Source organism: Anolis carolinensis, chromosome 4 (genome assembly GCF_035594765.1).
Source record: "Anolis carolinensis isolate JA03-04 chromosome 4, rAnoCar3.1.pri, whole genome shotgun sequence".
NCBI classification, from domain to species: domain Eukaryota; kingdom Metazoa; phylum Chordata; class Lepidosauria; order Squamata; family Dactyloidae; genus Anolis; species Anolis carolinensis.
The window spans coordinates 199517582-199533441 of NC_085844.1; the positions used below are offsets into that span (position 1 = coordinate 199517582).

A 15860-nucleotide genomic window follows, 5' to 3' on the forward strand; every position below is an offset into this window, starting at 1 on the left:
ACATCAGGAAGAACTTCCTCACTGTGAGGGCTGTTCGGCAGTGGAACTCTCTCCCCCGGGCTGTGGTGGAGGCTCCTTCTTCGGAGGCTTTTAAGCAGAGGCTGGATGGCCATATGTCGGGGGTGCTTTGAATGTGATTTCCTGCTTCTTAGCGGGGGGTTGGACTAGATGGCCCATGAGGTCTCTTCCAACTCTACTATTCTATGATTCTATGATTCTAAATTGTGTAAAGAAACCTGTGACATTTCCCTCTTGTAGCCACTCTGCTCTGAATATTTTGACCACACAGCCATTGCGGTGGGCTCATTGCATCTAATGATATTTATTTCACTAAAAAGAAGCTGCTCCACTGAGAAAGTACTCAAATATGTATAGGAAAACATAATATTTGCTTGTAGATTTTGTTACCCCTTCCAGCATTATTGCTATATTCAAAGCTACTCTTGATCTTGATTCTCTAGCCTGAATACATCCCATTTGTCTCCCTCCCTCTTGATATAGGTTTCAGCATGCTCTATCAACTTGCAGCAGGAAAGCCGAGGGATGTTTTGCCTATTGGGTAGTTATGTACGACAGAAACCGATTTTTTCAGAGGCACTCCCTGCCAACATGTGCGTCACTCAGTGATTCTGCCAGTCCTGTATGGGCAGAGGATTAGCACAGATGGCTCTATCTGCCTGCCAGGGGGAAAGCCAGCCTTTTATATACTGCCTGAGAAACTCTTGCTATGACAGCTCCTGCCATGTGAGAACCATGGAAGAAAAGTAACAGCATCTGAAAGAAGGCAAGAGGCTTAGGCCATTTACACTTGAGATCAGTGCTTGCTAAGCTGCCACACAGCTTTCTCCTCCCCTTCACGCTGTACAACTATAGGCTGTGATTATAATACGCTAAATCCCATTTTTCCTCCTCTAGGCAAAGTGACTTTATTAATGCGTGTATGACATGATAAGATTTGCAGTTGGTGCCTGAGAAAGCATGAAGGTTATCTCTCAGCCAATATTGCAGTCACAAGAATCATGTTACCTTTTCTGTCTGCTATGCTTCGACTCTGTGCTACCTAGATGTCCAATGCATGTTATTAAACCCTGACTACATTCTGAAGTAAACTAAAGATTTTCCATTATTCCAAGAGGATAGATTTATGACCCCTTAGTATCTGCAAGAGATATGTTCCCAGACCACAAATTAAAGTAAACCCTAATAAAATGAAGGCCTTTTGATTCGTAATACTATAAAGCTGCACTGGAAGACCTAAAAAATGCCTACAGATGGCATATTTTGTTGGATATGGATAAATGAAATTGTGACTACCAGTCTCACAGATACAATGGCTATACTATATGGGCTTAATTTTTCATGTGAAATCAGTAGGTATGCAGTTTTGGCATAAACCCCATGCAATTTAGTACATACTTTCTACTGTCTTTTCTGCTGTGGGCGAGAATAGGGCATGTCCACAAAACAACTGAGAAAACACATAGTACTAATGCCTTCCTTGTTCTGCAGCCAACTGGCAAAGCTGGGTAAGATGTCCTACTTTGGAACATAGTCTCACCTGCAAAGTTCTAGATCCATCCCCATCTCCCTCAGGAAAAGCAGTCCCTTTATTGGAAGGAGTAGATAAGTGATTCAGACCGTGAAGTAGCAGCTGGGCTCAACTTGTTGCAGGAAGAGGGGGAGAAATGAGGATGCATTCACAGATGGAGCTCACTCTCTTTTTCTTTCCCATGGGTGTCCAGAGCAGCTGTATTCTCATGATCTGAGTCTCTTCCCTCTTTTCTTTCTCACCAGTAAGAAACAGCAGCAACAGCTGCTCCCAGGACTTGATATTATTAGGAATTGATTTGGTTGGAGAACAGCTTCCATCACCCATTCAAAAGGGGACATATGCATACATAACCCTAGAATGACCACCTCACCCATATATTTCCCGGAAACTCCTGATTTCAGTTATTTGGGGGAATTCTTCCAGCTCCCAAATTACTCTTCTAGTGGCTGCGTCCCCCCCCCCCCTTGATATGCCATGAAAACTTCTCCTTCACCAGGAAGGCCATGATAGCTCCCAGACCCAGAGGCCACTGACATCATATGCTGGTACTCAGGGTCCTTGTGGGAGCGTCCATTTCTGGTGGGTCTGATGTGGGAGTGGGGGTGTCTGGCTGTCCCCCCATGGTGGGAGTGGGGATGTCCAGCTGTGTCATCCTCCAAGGCATGGAGAATGAGGAAGGTGTCCCCAGGAGGCCCCTCAAGGCAAGGCTCAGCAGCAGCTTGGCAGGGCCTAGTGCTGGGAGGAGTTGTATTCCACCGGAATCAGGAAGAGGATGAAGTAGGGCACCGTGCTGATCAGGAGTGTGGCCCTGACAGTGTAGGCCCACAGCCTCATCATGTCCAGCTTCTCTCTCCTGGGAGGGGCCCTCTCATGGTCAGGGAAGGCCTGGCTCTGGCTGGGAACACCAATGCGGTTCTTGTGTGAATAGTCATGAAGGTGGTCGTGGGATTTTTCCTGCCCATGGTAGTGGCTGTGCCCATGCCAGGGGCCCTCGCGCAAATGGCTGTGGCCATGAAGGAAATCCTTGTAGGCATCATGATGGTGGTGATGTCTCCAGGATTGTGCCAGAGGTGCTCATGCGTGTTGCCATGGCCAGCATGGCTGTGGCTGTGGTGCAAGTCCTCATGGTTGTTGCTGTGATGAAGGTTCTTGTGACTGTGACCATGATGTAGGTCCTCATGTGCATGGCTGTGGAAGCCTTCTGGCTGTGCAGATGATATCCCCAGCAGCAGAAACATAGAACAGGTCATCAGGAAAGTTACCACATTCCCCAGCTGCTGGCAAGCCGCCATCTTGACCATTGCTTCTTCTTTTGTGGTTCCAGTCCTCCTTGGCAGAGAGTTTTTTTGGGGGGGAGAAGAGTGGGGGCAGAGAGTCCTTCTGGGCCTCCTCTTTGCAGAACCCTAAGACTGCTCTCCCGGATCCATTAGCAGCATCTCTTATGTACACAATCACTCTCTCTGTGTGTATATATGTGTATGCACATTGTTAGGAAATGTTCGGGAGACTCTTTGTGGGGAGGCAATTCTTGTTACAGAGAGGTGAAGCCATGGATTACCTCTGCTTCTGTATACTTGGAAATTTCTTGACCTGCCTCACAGGAAACAAAAAGGCAATAATATGCTTTTTTCCATATCAGGCAATTGGCTGAGAAGCACAAGGAGGAGGAGGAAGAGGAAGAGAAGGCTAGTCAGAGGCAACAGCAATAGGTACTGAATGAGCAACTGGTACCTATAGCCTACCAGTACTGGTAGGAACTCTGTAGAGGAATAATTATAGCAATATGAGCCTCGTTGGAAAGTATATTTTTCTTTTGGCCTATCCTCAAAGAAACAAGCACTCAGGTTAATTTGAGAACATAACTTTTAATTGTGCTACTTGTTAACAATTCACAAAAACTGAAACTGATGCACCGTACTTAATTAGAATAACAGTGACAATTTCAACCTACAGGTTGAAGTAAGGAAGGACAGAGTGTGCTGCACATTTAGTCGTGTGAATGCACACACATGTTCATCCAAAACAATTAAAACAGAAGACAACACTGTACCTAAGCTTTGTTGTTTGATGAGCTCAGAGGAACTGTTATGAGCTGAATCCAGAATGTCTATGTCACAAACATTATGCTACATTTTGCTCAGTCCAGGTTTGGCAAATGTCCCCCAGAGTGCAAAGGAGTGGACTAAAATAATGAATATGACTAACACTGAAATTGTGTGTGTTGTGTGTATGTATGCTTGTTCACACTTGTCTATGTGTATGTGTGTGTATGTGCACACATTTCAGACTAAAATCTAAAACCCTTACTTTAAGGCGTTCCTCTTGACAAACACTGTTTTCTTTCTCTGCAGCTTTTAACCTTCCAGACAAGCAATATCCAACTCTAATTGCAGGAACTGTCAATCAAGACATCAGATTTGTTGCTCTCCCACCGACAGAGATGGTTCTCCATCCAACTAGCTGCATGATTAGGAAGCTTCTTGGAAATCCATTCCATATGCTTTGAATCTAACGTCACAGCAGGCAACGTCTGGGGTAATGCACTGCTGCAGAGCTTCTACAAAATGAAATTAAGAGTCCATCACTATCAGGACAGCGTTTTAAAGTGCACTGGAGGCACAAGCTCTAACTCTGTGTGATTCGCTTTCTTCTTTGTTTTCATGGTTAACTTGTGAAGAACCCAACAGAGGCCCTTATGCTTCACTCAACGGGTGTGTTTCAAACACAGTATTTCGGTGGAAGACAAAATGGCTTCACACTATTCATAGCTTGGGCTACTACTAATCCTTGGCTGAAATACCCTGACTTGTGTGGCAAACCTCTGCTGCTTTGTGAGAAAGTTGGCAGGTTCCTCAGCCATTTAGAGTTGGCAGGAGGGAGTGACTCTAGATTCATCAAGTGGTGCAGCTCAGTGATGCTGGCAGAGATGACACTCCCACAACTGTCTGAACTTCTGTTAGCTGACAGAGTCACAAAACTACAGCTACATAAGGCAAGAAGGGACCTTCTCCAAAATACAGAGTGAAGGGAGCTACAGGAAAGCTGCAGAGTGGGATGAATGAAGGTGTCAACTCTTCCTGTGTTAAGCAGGAGTGACCCAACACTCAGAACGGCAGAGTAATGACTTTTTCAGGTGGTTTGTGTAAGCCCCTTGTACAAGGAGCATCTGGAGATGGAGCAGCTAGGAGTCAGAGACACACAGAGCTTCCACTGCGTCACTCAGGCCCTGGTTCACTCCTCCTACAGCCAGAAGGCAGTTTTTGACCACAATGTTGGAACAGGCACATCGCGGGGTGAGCATAGGAGGTAGGCTTTCCCATTTGTTCTTCTCAGGATGAAAGGCCTCAGCTGATTCCAGAACAGTTGGTTGGTTTCCTGAAAGCAGGAGATGTAGATAGAGGGACAAGGAATAAAGCTATGTTCTCAAAGTGAAGGCATAGAACTTATTGCTAGTTAACACGGGAAAAAAAACCCCAAACCCCTTATGTTACATAATATCCACTAAATCAATGGCTCTGTCCTAATGGGGACTAACCACTAGATTTAGGTCAAAATGTCCAGACTACAGTAACCTGCTTCTAGTATAGTAAAGCATTTTGCCTTTTTTCTACCTAGAAAATAATTAGGACACTATTTCAGGGGTATGAAACCTATGCACTTTCTGATCTTGTTGGAATGCATCTCCCCTAATCTCTCACCCCTGGCTATTTTGGCTAGATCTTATGGGCAATGCAGTCTGATAACATCTGGGGAGCTATACATTGCCCAGCCTTTTTATGGACTCCAAGTTGGCACTTTGCTTTGCCTGACCAATTGTGCATAGAGTGGGGATCGAGGAAGAAAATAAGGTCACATGTGACAAAGCAACATCACAGTATAGTGAAGAGCGCAAAAGATAATACTGAGGAAACAAACATAAGAGAAGTTGCAGCACTTTGGTTTGTCCTGAGAAAGCCACTGAGAAAGGTGAGATACCAAGAAAGTTGAGATTCCACCCACTTCTCTCTTCCCCTATCTATTTCTGCTAGGGGGGTGCAATTTTTTCATTAGTAGTAATAATAATAATAATAATAATAATAATAATAATAATAATAATAATAAACTTTATTTATACCCCGCCACCATCTCCCCAATGGGGACTTGGGGCGGCTTACATGGGGCCATGCCCAGAACAATACAATATATCAAAATATAATAGAACAACAAATCATAGCACATTAAACAACACAATAAAAGAAAATATACACTACATTAAACAAGATCAAAAGAACAATAAAACCAAGGGCGGGCCACATGAACACTAGATTAAATCTCGAGGTGAGAAAGGAAGTAGGAGTAAATCGTAAGTCATATCAAATTTGTTAAATTTGTTCTTATAATATGCTATCTGAAAATCAAAACTTACCCAACAATTTTTATTTGATTTTTGTCAACCTCAGAAGCCTCCCAAAGTCAGTTTCATTTTCAGTGCAAGGAAGCAAAGCAAAGCCAAAAAGGCTGCCTTTCCTCTTTAAATTAATGGCCTCTCACCATTAGGAGAGAGAAGAAGTAGGGAAAAAGCAGAGTTTGCTGGGAAAGGGACTGAGAAAGCACAGAATTCTGGGAAATGTAGTTTGGGAATGCGAGGAGCCCTATGCCAGAGCATTCAAAAGGCTCTGCCCTAAATTACATTTCTCAGAATTTTGCTCAGCATCAGAAAGACTCAATCAGGATAGGGAGAGATTTGTCCCTCCGTGGCAGCAGCCAGCCAGAGTTCCAATAAATTGTGGAATTTGCAAAGAGGAGAACTGACTGATACAATTTGATGTAGTCCTTTTACCTCCACCTATACTCAGCCACTGCACTTTATTACTGGCCCATCTTATTAATGATCTTGAAATATATTGCACATGTATAATTTATTGCCTTGCCTCCAATTTTTGAACATGCCCACTGCACCCAGCTATTGGTTATCAGTTATTGGTTGTGGTTGTGTTTATGCTTATGATATTTTATATGTTTTATGTATTAATTCATCATAATTTAAATGTATTTTATATTATTGTATTTTATTGTTATATTCCTGGGCTTGGTCCCCATGTAGGCCGCCCAGAGTCCCTTCGGGGAAATGGGGTGGGATGTAAGAATAAAGTTGTTGTTGATGTTGTTGTTGTTGTTGTTGTTGTTGTTATACTTCTAGTAAGTAAATCTCTGTGCTGGGTTAGGAAGAAATCCCTAAATTTTATTAACCAAAAGTTCTATTGGTTAATATGAAAGACATTTAATGATACAGATGTTGTGGCTGGTTTTTTTAAAAATGTTTTTGTCCAAACTTTTAAAAATTTCCTAAAATCAGTAGATGTATGAATATTTCTGAAAGTTGGGGAGAATGATCCCCTATTACTTTGTGTCATTGTATAGAAAATTCAAGGAGATAGCACTTTTTTTGAAAAAAAAATGGTTTATAAAAACTTTGAAAATTCCCCATAAATTTGTGAATAAGTGAAACATTCTGTAAGTTGATGGGCTAACATTGATAAATATGTTCTACCACTGTAGAAAGTTCACCCCAATAGCTGTAGAAATGAGGGAGAAAGGAGCCCCTGGAGTTTCCCCACTTGAACAATTACTTTAACAAGAAAGTAACAAAATTTCGAGACTCTCATTATAGTAACTAAATTTTTGCTAATGACACTTTAGAAACACTTTAGAAATGAAATGCCTGCACCCCCTAATTTGGAATGAGTTTTGAAATCAGACAGTCCTACTTAATTGAGTGCAAACTATTTTTGCATTTCGAACTCAGTTTGAAGCAGATGAAGTAAACTGAGAGCAAAGGAGAAACGGAGAAAACAACTGGGACATTTTAAAAGCAGATGAAAAAGTGGGACGGCAGAGAAATAATTAGGACTATGCCCAATTGGAGGATATGGTATAGAAGGACACAGTTCATTCTCACCTAACCCTCCAGCTACAACAATTCTTCCTTTCAAGTAACCAGATACAAAATCAGCCCGCCGTTTCTTCAGAAATAATGAATGCTCAGTCTTCATCCAGCCTCCTGAAAATTAACCAGATTGCATGTTACATAAATGTGACTTCTCCTCACTCATTTGAGCAGGCTCTATCACCCTTATAGTGTATCAAAATAATAGTAAATGAAAGCTTCGGTATGTGTCTCATTGCAACAGTATAATGCTTTTTAGTACACATATTTTTGTCACACACATTTGATCAGTGGCAGGCCTCGTAATGACAATGAGTACATCTAGGCAAAGGCTAAGCTCCAGGACTTCAGGACGACCCACCACTGTTGATGCTGGGTTTGGTCAGCTCCTTGGTGCAGATAGGAGGACTATGTGGCTGAATTCAACCCACTGCTGTTCTCATTCTGCCAACATGTAATAGCATGTGAGTAATTAATATGGTGACAGGGTAGTCAGGCTACCTGGCATCAATTATTGAATGGCTTGGCCACACACTTTTAAACTAGTAAGCCCTTGAAAGGTTATATTTTGCTGGAAGAAGTATTTAAGGTCCCCACTGAGATGGACATCAGTGGAAAAGATCCCCAAGGCAACTTTAGATCTGAAGTCAGGTTCTGAATGATGGGTAGCCAGATCTAAAAAGTGTAATCTAACACTGGGTGTATATACAGTAGGCCTGCACAACGTGGCAATAGTAATGGTCCGAAATTAAATAGGCTAAACCTCTCTGGGTTGCAAATAGGTTTTTAGCACCTCACTCTGGGTTTACCTTTCCCTCAAAGCAAGCAGCAAAGTGGTTTTGCCTCCCCTCAGTGTGGTGGCAGGTTGCAGTTCTTTTCTGAGGGACAGAAGAAGTGCCCCAACTCTTGCCTCTGCTCCTCTTCCTTTTTCTTTGCCTCTGTTGTTTGCTTCTTCTTTACACTGTTTATCTCCCTTATTTGTGAGGAAGAAACTTGAATTCTCGATGAAGACACAACAACACCATCTTTATGGTGAAGCTACACTTCTCTCTTACAAGTGAGGGATATGAATGGTGGGGAATGGGTGTTTTTTTTCCACTGGAGGAGGAGAAGGAGATGACAGAGGCAACTCAGTGGCAAAGAAAAAGGAAGAGAGGCATTAGCCAAGTTTCTCCCTCATATGCAAACAGTGAAGAGTTGGAAGTTTTGCCGCTGAATGAGAAGAAGATAACAGAGGCAAAGAGAAAGGAAGAGCGGCAGAGGAAAGGAGGTCCTTCTTTATGGCCTCCCTCTAAAATAACCAATCTAATGGAGCCCAAGATTCCAACCTCCCTGAATAAAGGTCTGATACCCTTTAAAGCTTCACCCCCACTCCCCACTATTCCAGCTAGAATCCAACAACTCACTCAGGCCACTTTTCAACTGAGACAAGCACCTCCAGCATCTGACTGGATCTGTCAGTGGTACCCCCTTTCCACGTTAGTTTGCTAACATTGGTGCACAGGGAAAGGAAACGCGTAGATGTAAGACACTTGGAGGGTGGAATGGTGGGTTCTGGTGGCTATTCTGCTGTAACACTGCATATGACCTCCTTGACCTCCTTCTCTAAAGCTTAGGCTCAGAGCCTCTGTGGGCTGCACCAAAGCCTTGTGAGGGTTGCATTTGGCCCCCAGACCACATGTTGTGTAGACCTACAATGTAGAATGAATGTAGTTTGAAACTGTTTTAACTAACATGGCTCAATGCTCTGGAGCCATGGGAACTGCAGTCTCATAAGGTCTTTAGCCTACTCTTCCAAAAAGTGCTGGAGTCTCACCAAACTCACCAAACCCCAGGATTCCAAAGCATTGAACCATGGTACCTAGTTAAAGTGGCATCATACAGCTTCTGTCTCATCAGTACTGCTCCATACTACCTGCATCACTGTATTTGATGCTAATGAAAAGGTTTACTAGATTTATCTTCCAAACCATCAGCAGACTGGACTGCTACTCCCATCAATCCCCAATTGCTGGAGAAAATAGGATATGTGGGCTGAAATCTTTTGAAACATACTGGGTAGGAAAGAGCATCCTAGGAGAAGGTAAGAGATCTCCTTTCTAGCTTTCATTTCTTTTACACAGAAGACATGCCTTCCCTTACATGCTTTGTTTCTATGTAAAGGGAGGTCTTTCACTGGGTTAAATCTGACTCCTGCACTCATTATTTTCACAAAAGGTCTGTTCTGTTTCCCTGTTATAGTGGATCCTTATTTATATGTAGATGAGTTCATTACAAAGCCCTAGAGAAGTTGACAGTACAGTAAGAACAGAAGGTTTGCCTGGCACAGATACAGGGCCCATAGATTTTGCTACTATTCTTTTTGCTTCTGTAGTCCTTGAGATGACATCCACTGTCCTGAAATAAAGTAGAAACGCTTTATGATGGCATAAATTGACTGATGGATTTCATTAATATTTAGCAGTCAGTGTGTAGCCTGGTAAAATATATCCAACTCTGTAAAAACAGAAACTGCAATGGATAGGAATAAAATTTTCACATTTCCTTTCTTTTATTTGCATATATTTAAACTTCAAAGTTTTTTCTATACTGAATATGAAGAACTTTATAGATTTTGGTAGATAATTATAAAGAAATTGTTGTAGTAGAGCCTGTGAGTAATGTTACAAACAGTAGTATGGGTGCCAGAAGGGGAAAAGGGTTACTCGGGAGCAGGAATCTGATGATGAGCAGCAGGGAAAGAGGATCCGGGACATACTTACAGCACCTACAGATGAGGAATCATTTGAGGGATTCTCTGGGGACGATGGGTCAATGAGTGAAGGAGAAGAAGGAGACACCATGGACTGGACTAAGATAAGAGAAGTGCAAGCAATTTGTGAGGTGCCAACAACTAGTAATACCTTTATGGGGTTCTGTGGGGGTGAAGACTGGCAATCAGGGGATCCAACTGATTCTTGGGGGATCTAAGTCTTGACAGGAGATGGAGGAATTGGAGGGAAGGACAAGGGTATTCACGTGAAGAGCTGGGAGCAGCTGCGGGGGATAGTGATGGGGTGGTGGTCAGTTCATCTTCTGATGATGGTCTGTAGATAAAAGTGGGTTCAGGGGTGAGGGGTCTTTACAGAAGGCAAGGTGTTGATGTGCATTCGTGTGCTGGGTGCTGTGTATTGGTTAAGATTCTTGTAGACTTGCTGCTGCCTGTTTCATGTTCTGCGCTGGATTTGGATTTGCAGTTTGGACCTGGACCGGTTTGGCTAAAGATGCTGCTTCTGCGGACTCTGGAGCAACACTGTTTTGGATTTCTCCCGTTTTGACCTTGGACTTCGGCTGACGATGCTTCTCTTCCTGTGACTCCCTTTTGTTAACCATTTGTGTACTGTGCCTTTTTGTTTTGCCTCAGAGCGCTTTGTTTGACTTGTTGCTCTTTGCATCTAGTTAATCTGGATTATATTTCTGTTTACCTTTTGGACCAGGTCTGGTTTGGTTTTTTGAGTTTTGACCAGTGGAACTGCATTTTAGTTTCTCTGCATCCCTTTTCTTTTGTTTAAATAAACTCTGTTTTGAAGCCACTTTTATGTCTGGCCCTTTAAGGCATCTGTGATTCCAACAGGAATCATCATCATCATCATCATCATCATCATCATCATCATCTCTTCCCTATATAGCAGATAGTGGCAATAATGAATAGGTACAATTAAGCTCAGCATGAGGAGCACCATGTTGTACCAACATGACATTTAGGGATAGCACTAATATGGTTGAGTATACCAGGATTTAATCCTAAACATTTAAGTTCTAAGTACCCAAAGCCCTGAGCATTTTTTTCTCCCAATTTCATTTTTAAATAAGTCTATTTTGGAAATGAACAAATTGGCAAAGGTTTTGGAAATGTCTGGGAAAGGCCTTCACACAGGTGTGGCTATTTATTACCATTACATGTTGTCCCATGCTGTCTTTTTAAAGTATTATAATAGTACCAACATTTTGAGTTCAGTGAGTTTTTGTTATCCACTGAGATTGGTTCCAGGACCCCCTTTGGATACAAAAATCCACAAATACTCCATTTCCATTATATACATATGGAGTAATAAAATGGTGAAATAAAATGGTGTAATAAAATAGTGCTGCTTATATAGAATAGTAAAATTAAGGCTTGCCTTTGGAATTAAAAATATTTTCAAGTCATGGATGATTAAATTGGTGATTACAGAGCTCGTGGATACAGAAGGCTGATTGTATTGGACTAGGATTCTGACAGGTCAAGGTATGAATCCCTGCTCTGCCATGGAAACTGACTCGGTGATTTTGGGCAAGTCACATTCTCTCAATCTGAAAGGAAGGCAATGTGAAACACATGAACAAATTTTGCCAAGAAAATCTGTGACAGGTTTTCTTTAAGGTCACCATAAATCACAATCATTTGAAGATACAAAACAGTAGGAATAATTGTGGAAAACAGAGGGAGACCTCATAAGTACTCACCTTGCTCAATGTCGAACACATCCACATTCTTCATGAATTTAGGTTGTCGGTATAACCTGCCTTGCCGTAATCCCCCAACACTAAAGATCTTATTCTCTGCACAGACAAAGCTGGAGAAAGCCCTTTTGCTGGGAATGTTGGGAAATTTTGTCCAAGATCTTGTTTCAGTATCAAAGACTTCAAAGGCATTCACGGCATATTTGGATTGTCTTCCACCTAGGAGGATGGAAGAAATTCAGTTACTACCTTGCACAACCAGAAAAATGCTGCCACGTCCAACATCTTTGCTGGAATCCAGCAAGCATCAGATGCAAGGTGGTCCATCAGAAAATGTCCATGGGTCATTGCCTAATCTTTTTTAGGTTAAATTTAGATTAGAGTCCCTTCTTATCTATGAATTTACTTTCTACTCACCTCTAATATAAAAGCAATCAGATACTTCACTCTTGCTTGTGACAACAACTTTCCAAGTACAATGCAAAGTACATAGCAGAGTATCAATGCCTCTAAGAGATTTATGGAAACTAAATGGGCTGTTGATCGATCTATCAATAACTGCCAATACACAAAAAGCAGTCTTGTATGACAAGGCTCACAATTTTTCTCTCATTTGATTGGCAAAAGTTCTTAATGATAAAGGAACCGGATAATCCTCCGTGCAGAGTGTTTGTGGGTTAGAATGGAATGAAGTGAAGTGGGGACCACTTGCATACGGACAGCAAGGTGATGCGTGGTAGAAAGTGCCACTTTAGCATTGTGTCATCATCTTCCTTCCAGGGGCCTATATGCTCTGATGCAGCCACCGATGGAGTGGAGGTGGGGAAATGGGAATTATCAGTCAATGAATTTGAACTCAATTTTAGATCATGGTTGGTGAGCCTAACTGGAATGGCCCAGATGGTGGCTTCACTCATATCAACTGGAAGGAGATATATTGACACCTGCCTGCAAGTTCACCAGACAGTTGTTTTCTGTATCAGAAAGCATTGGCTCCCCCATGACTATGGAATGTCGTGTTGGAAGCTAAATAAGCAGTTAGAATTTAAAACAGTATTAAACACTATATTTTTCAACAGGCCTATTAAGTCAACTCTGAATCATGAGTTTTCAAATGTATTCTATTACCATTATATGTTGATTTTGTTCCCTGTGTTTGGTGTATGTTTTTATTATTATGTGTTTTTATCTATGTATTAGCTATGCCTGGCCATGCGTTGCTGTGGCGAAGTATGGTGGTATGGGAAATAAAGTATTGAGGAATTGGTGGTAGCTAAGGTAAAGGGTAAAGGTTTGCCCCTGACATTGAGTCCAGTCGTGTCTGTCTCTGAGGGTTGGTGCTCAACTCCATTTCTAAGCCGAAGAGGTGGCGTTGTCCGTAGACTCCTCCAAAGTCATGTGGGATGACTGCATGGAGCGCCGTTACCTTCCCGCCGGAGCAGTACTTATTCATCTCCCCTCATTTGCATGTTTTTGAACTTTAGGGTTGGCTGAGCCATCAGGGGATATTATTTCCTAAAGGTTGCAAATATACAATATTTTTGGGTTTTTTTGTCTGTGATAGCTGGCCCTGATTGTTTCCTTTGTGGAATTTCCAATTTCCCTGCTTTCAGAGTGTTGCTCTTTATTTACTGTCCTGGTTTTAGAGGTTATATTGTTCTGTATTATTCTATCATAGTAATTATTTCATATTAAAGTAGAATCTCACTTATCCAACATTCGCTTCATTCAATGTTCTGGATTATCCAACGCAGTCTGCCTTTTAGCAGTCAATGTTTTTGTAGTCAGTGTTTTAAATTCATTGTGATATTTTGGTGGTAAATTTGTAAATACAGTAATTACTACATAGCATTACTGCGCATGGAACTACTTTTTCTGTAAAATTTGTTGTATAACATGATGTTTTGGTGCTTAATTTGTATAATGATTACCTAATTTGATGTTTAACCGGCTTTTCCTGAATCCCTTCTTATTATGCAACATATTTACTTATCCAATGTTCTGCCAGCCTGTTTATGTTGGATAAGTGAGACTCTACTGTATATTGATAATTTTATATTCTCTGCTTAGAACTGGATTATATGAGTCCCCTTCTTCACAGCTGTATAAAATGCACACTGAAGTGGATTATATGGCAGTGTGGAGTCAAGATAATCCAGTGCAAAGCAGATAATATAAGATTATAAATGGGTTATATAGCTGTGTGGAAGGGCTTTGAGTCTACACTGCCATATAATCCAGTGCAAATTAGATAATCTGTGGAAGAGGCCTAAGTGAGGCCTAACTCTGCCTGTCCCCTGGGCTGAGTAGGTTGCTAGGAGACTAAGTGGGCAGAGCTTAGCCTTCTAACTGGCAGCAATTGGATAAAAACGATTATTCCTCTCCCTCTAATTAGGACTTTATTTTTCTTTTCTTTTTGTTGTATCAACCTAGAGGCGTGGATGATGGGTTGTGTTGTCAAATTTTGAGGTTGGGGGGCCTGTAGTTTTGTTGTTTTGTCAGTCACCGGGATTCCATCACTCTTTTATATATATAGATTTTATTGTATGTATTTTATGTTCATATATTTTGACTATGTTGTACTCCACCTCAAGCCATTAGGAGAAGCAGGAAACAAATTATCATCATCATCATCATCATTATGGCTGGAGTTTAATATTTTATGTGCTATGGAGATACTAAAAAACATTTACACCAAGTTCTATTTCTCTCTTCCTCTTTCTGTCTCTCTCTCATAACATGGAGGATTCTGTGGTAAAAATATTCTAATCTTGGACATTGTCCAATCTTTCACAGTGTTAACCATTGCCAATGATGAGGGCAAAGGTGGGACCTACTTACCATTACACAGAGTGAGACAGCTGAAGTGGAATGCCCTGATAAAGAAACAAATTAAACTGTTTTTTTTTAATTATTGGATGGGATTCAGAGTAAATTAACTGAACCTGGGTGCTGTTGATAACAGTGGGTCATGACTTTGTTCCCACTGAAATCAATAGGGTTTATGTGCAAACATTTATTTCTGGATCCAGCCCAAAGATGGGAAGAGGTGATTGTGGCATTTTAAGACACAAATGCCAAACTAAGGAGTGACCTAGAGTAGTGTCACCTGAAAGGAAATATGTATGTCTATGTGGTGGTGCAGAGGGGCAAACAGCTGAGCTGCAGAACGTGCTATCCGAAAGGTCAATGGTTCGATTCCGCGGAGCGGGGTTAGCTCCTGTTGTTATTCCCAGCTTCTGCCAACCTAGCAGTTCAAAAATATGCAAATGTGATATAATTAATAGGTACCACTCCGGGGGGAAGGTAATGGCACTCCATGCAGTCATGTTGGCCAAATGACCTACGAGATGCCTACAGACAATGCTGGCTGTTTGGCTTAGAAATGGAGTTGAACCCGACTAGACTTAATGTCAAGGAGAAACCTTTACCTTTACCTATGCTCTATCTCAGGTTGCAAAATACTTTGACCTAGGCCCCATTCACATTGGTATAAAATTTACATTTAACTGGATTATATGATAGTGTGGCCTCAGATAATCCAATTCAAAGCACATATTGTGGATTATCTGCCTTGATATTCTGGGTTATATGCCTGTGTGAAAGGGCCCCTAGTCTTGGAAACTTTTTCTTACAGACAGCAAGCGATTTGAGTACTGTCTGGTGGAGTAACATATCTGCTATGTACAAGATCATGTTTAATAGCACCTGATACCCCAAAATTCACCTGTAAAAGCCTTTTGTGGTTGCCTAAATGAATTCCTAGTTGTTCCCATGATTGCTTTTAAAATCATCAAGCAGTGGCATAAGGCTGAATAGAAATCTAACTGAATGGAGAGGTTTATACAGCCAGAAGGTAGAATTAAACTGAACAGCCTTCCAGAAACTATAAAGCATAAA

General features: G+C 41.6%; 1 protein-coding gene across 4 annotated transcripts in view; it reads right to left on the minus strand.

The window, feature by feature from the left end:
* Positions 1 to 3397: 3397 nt before the first annotated feature.
* klhdc8a (kelch domain containing 8A) overlaps positions 3398 to 15860 on the minus strand; it is a 37892-nt gene continuing 25429 nt past the window's right edge. For all 4 annotated transcript variants that reach the window (XM_008109603.3, XM_008109605.3, XM_008109604.3 and 1 more), the window contains 3 exons: positions 11964 to 12179; positions 7491 to 7592; positions 3398 to 4927 (listed from right to left, as the gene is read on the minus strand). In XM_008109603.3, the coding sequence (XP_008107810.1) occupies positions 4734 to 4927; positions 7491 to 7592; positions 11964 to 12179 (512 nt within the window). In that variant the 3' untranslated portion in view covers positions 3398 to 4733. The remainder of the gene's footprint in view (positions 4928 to 7490; positions 7593 to 11963; positions 12180 to 15860) is intronic.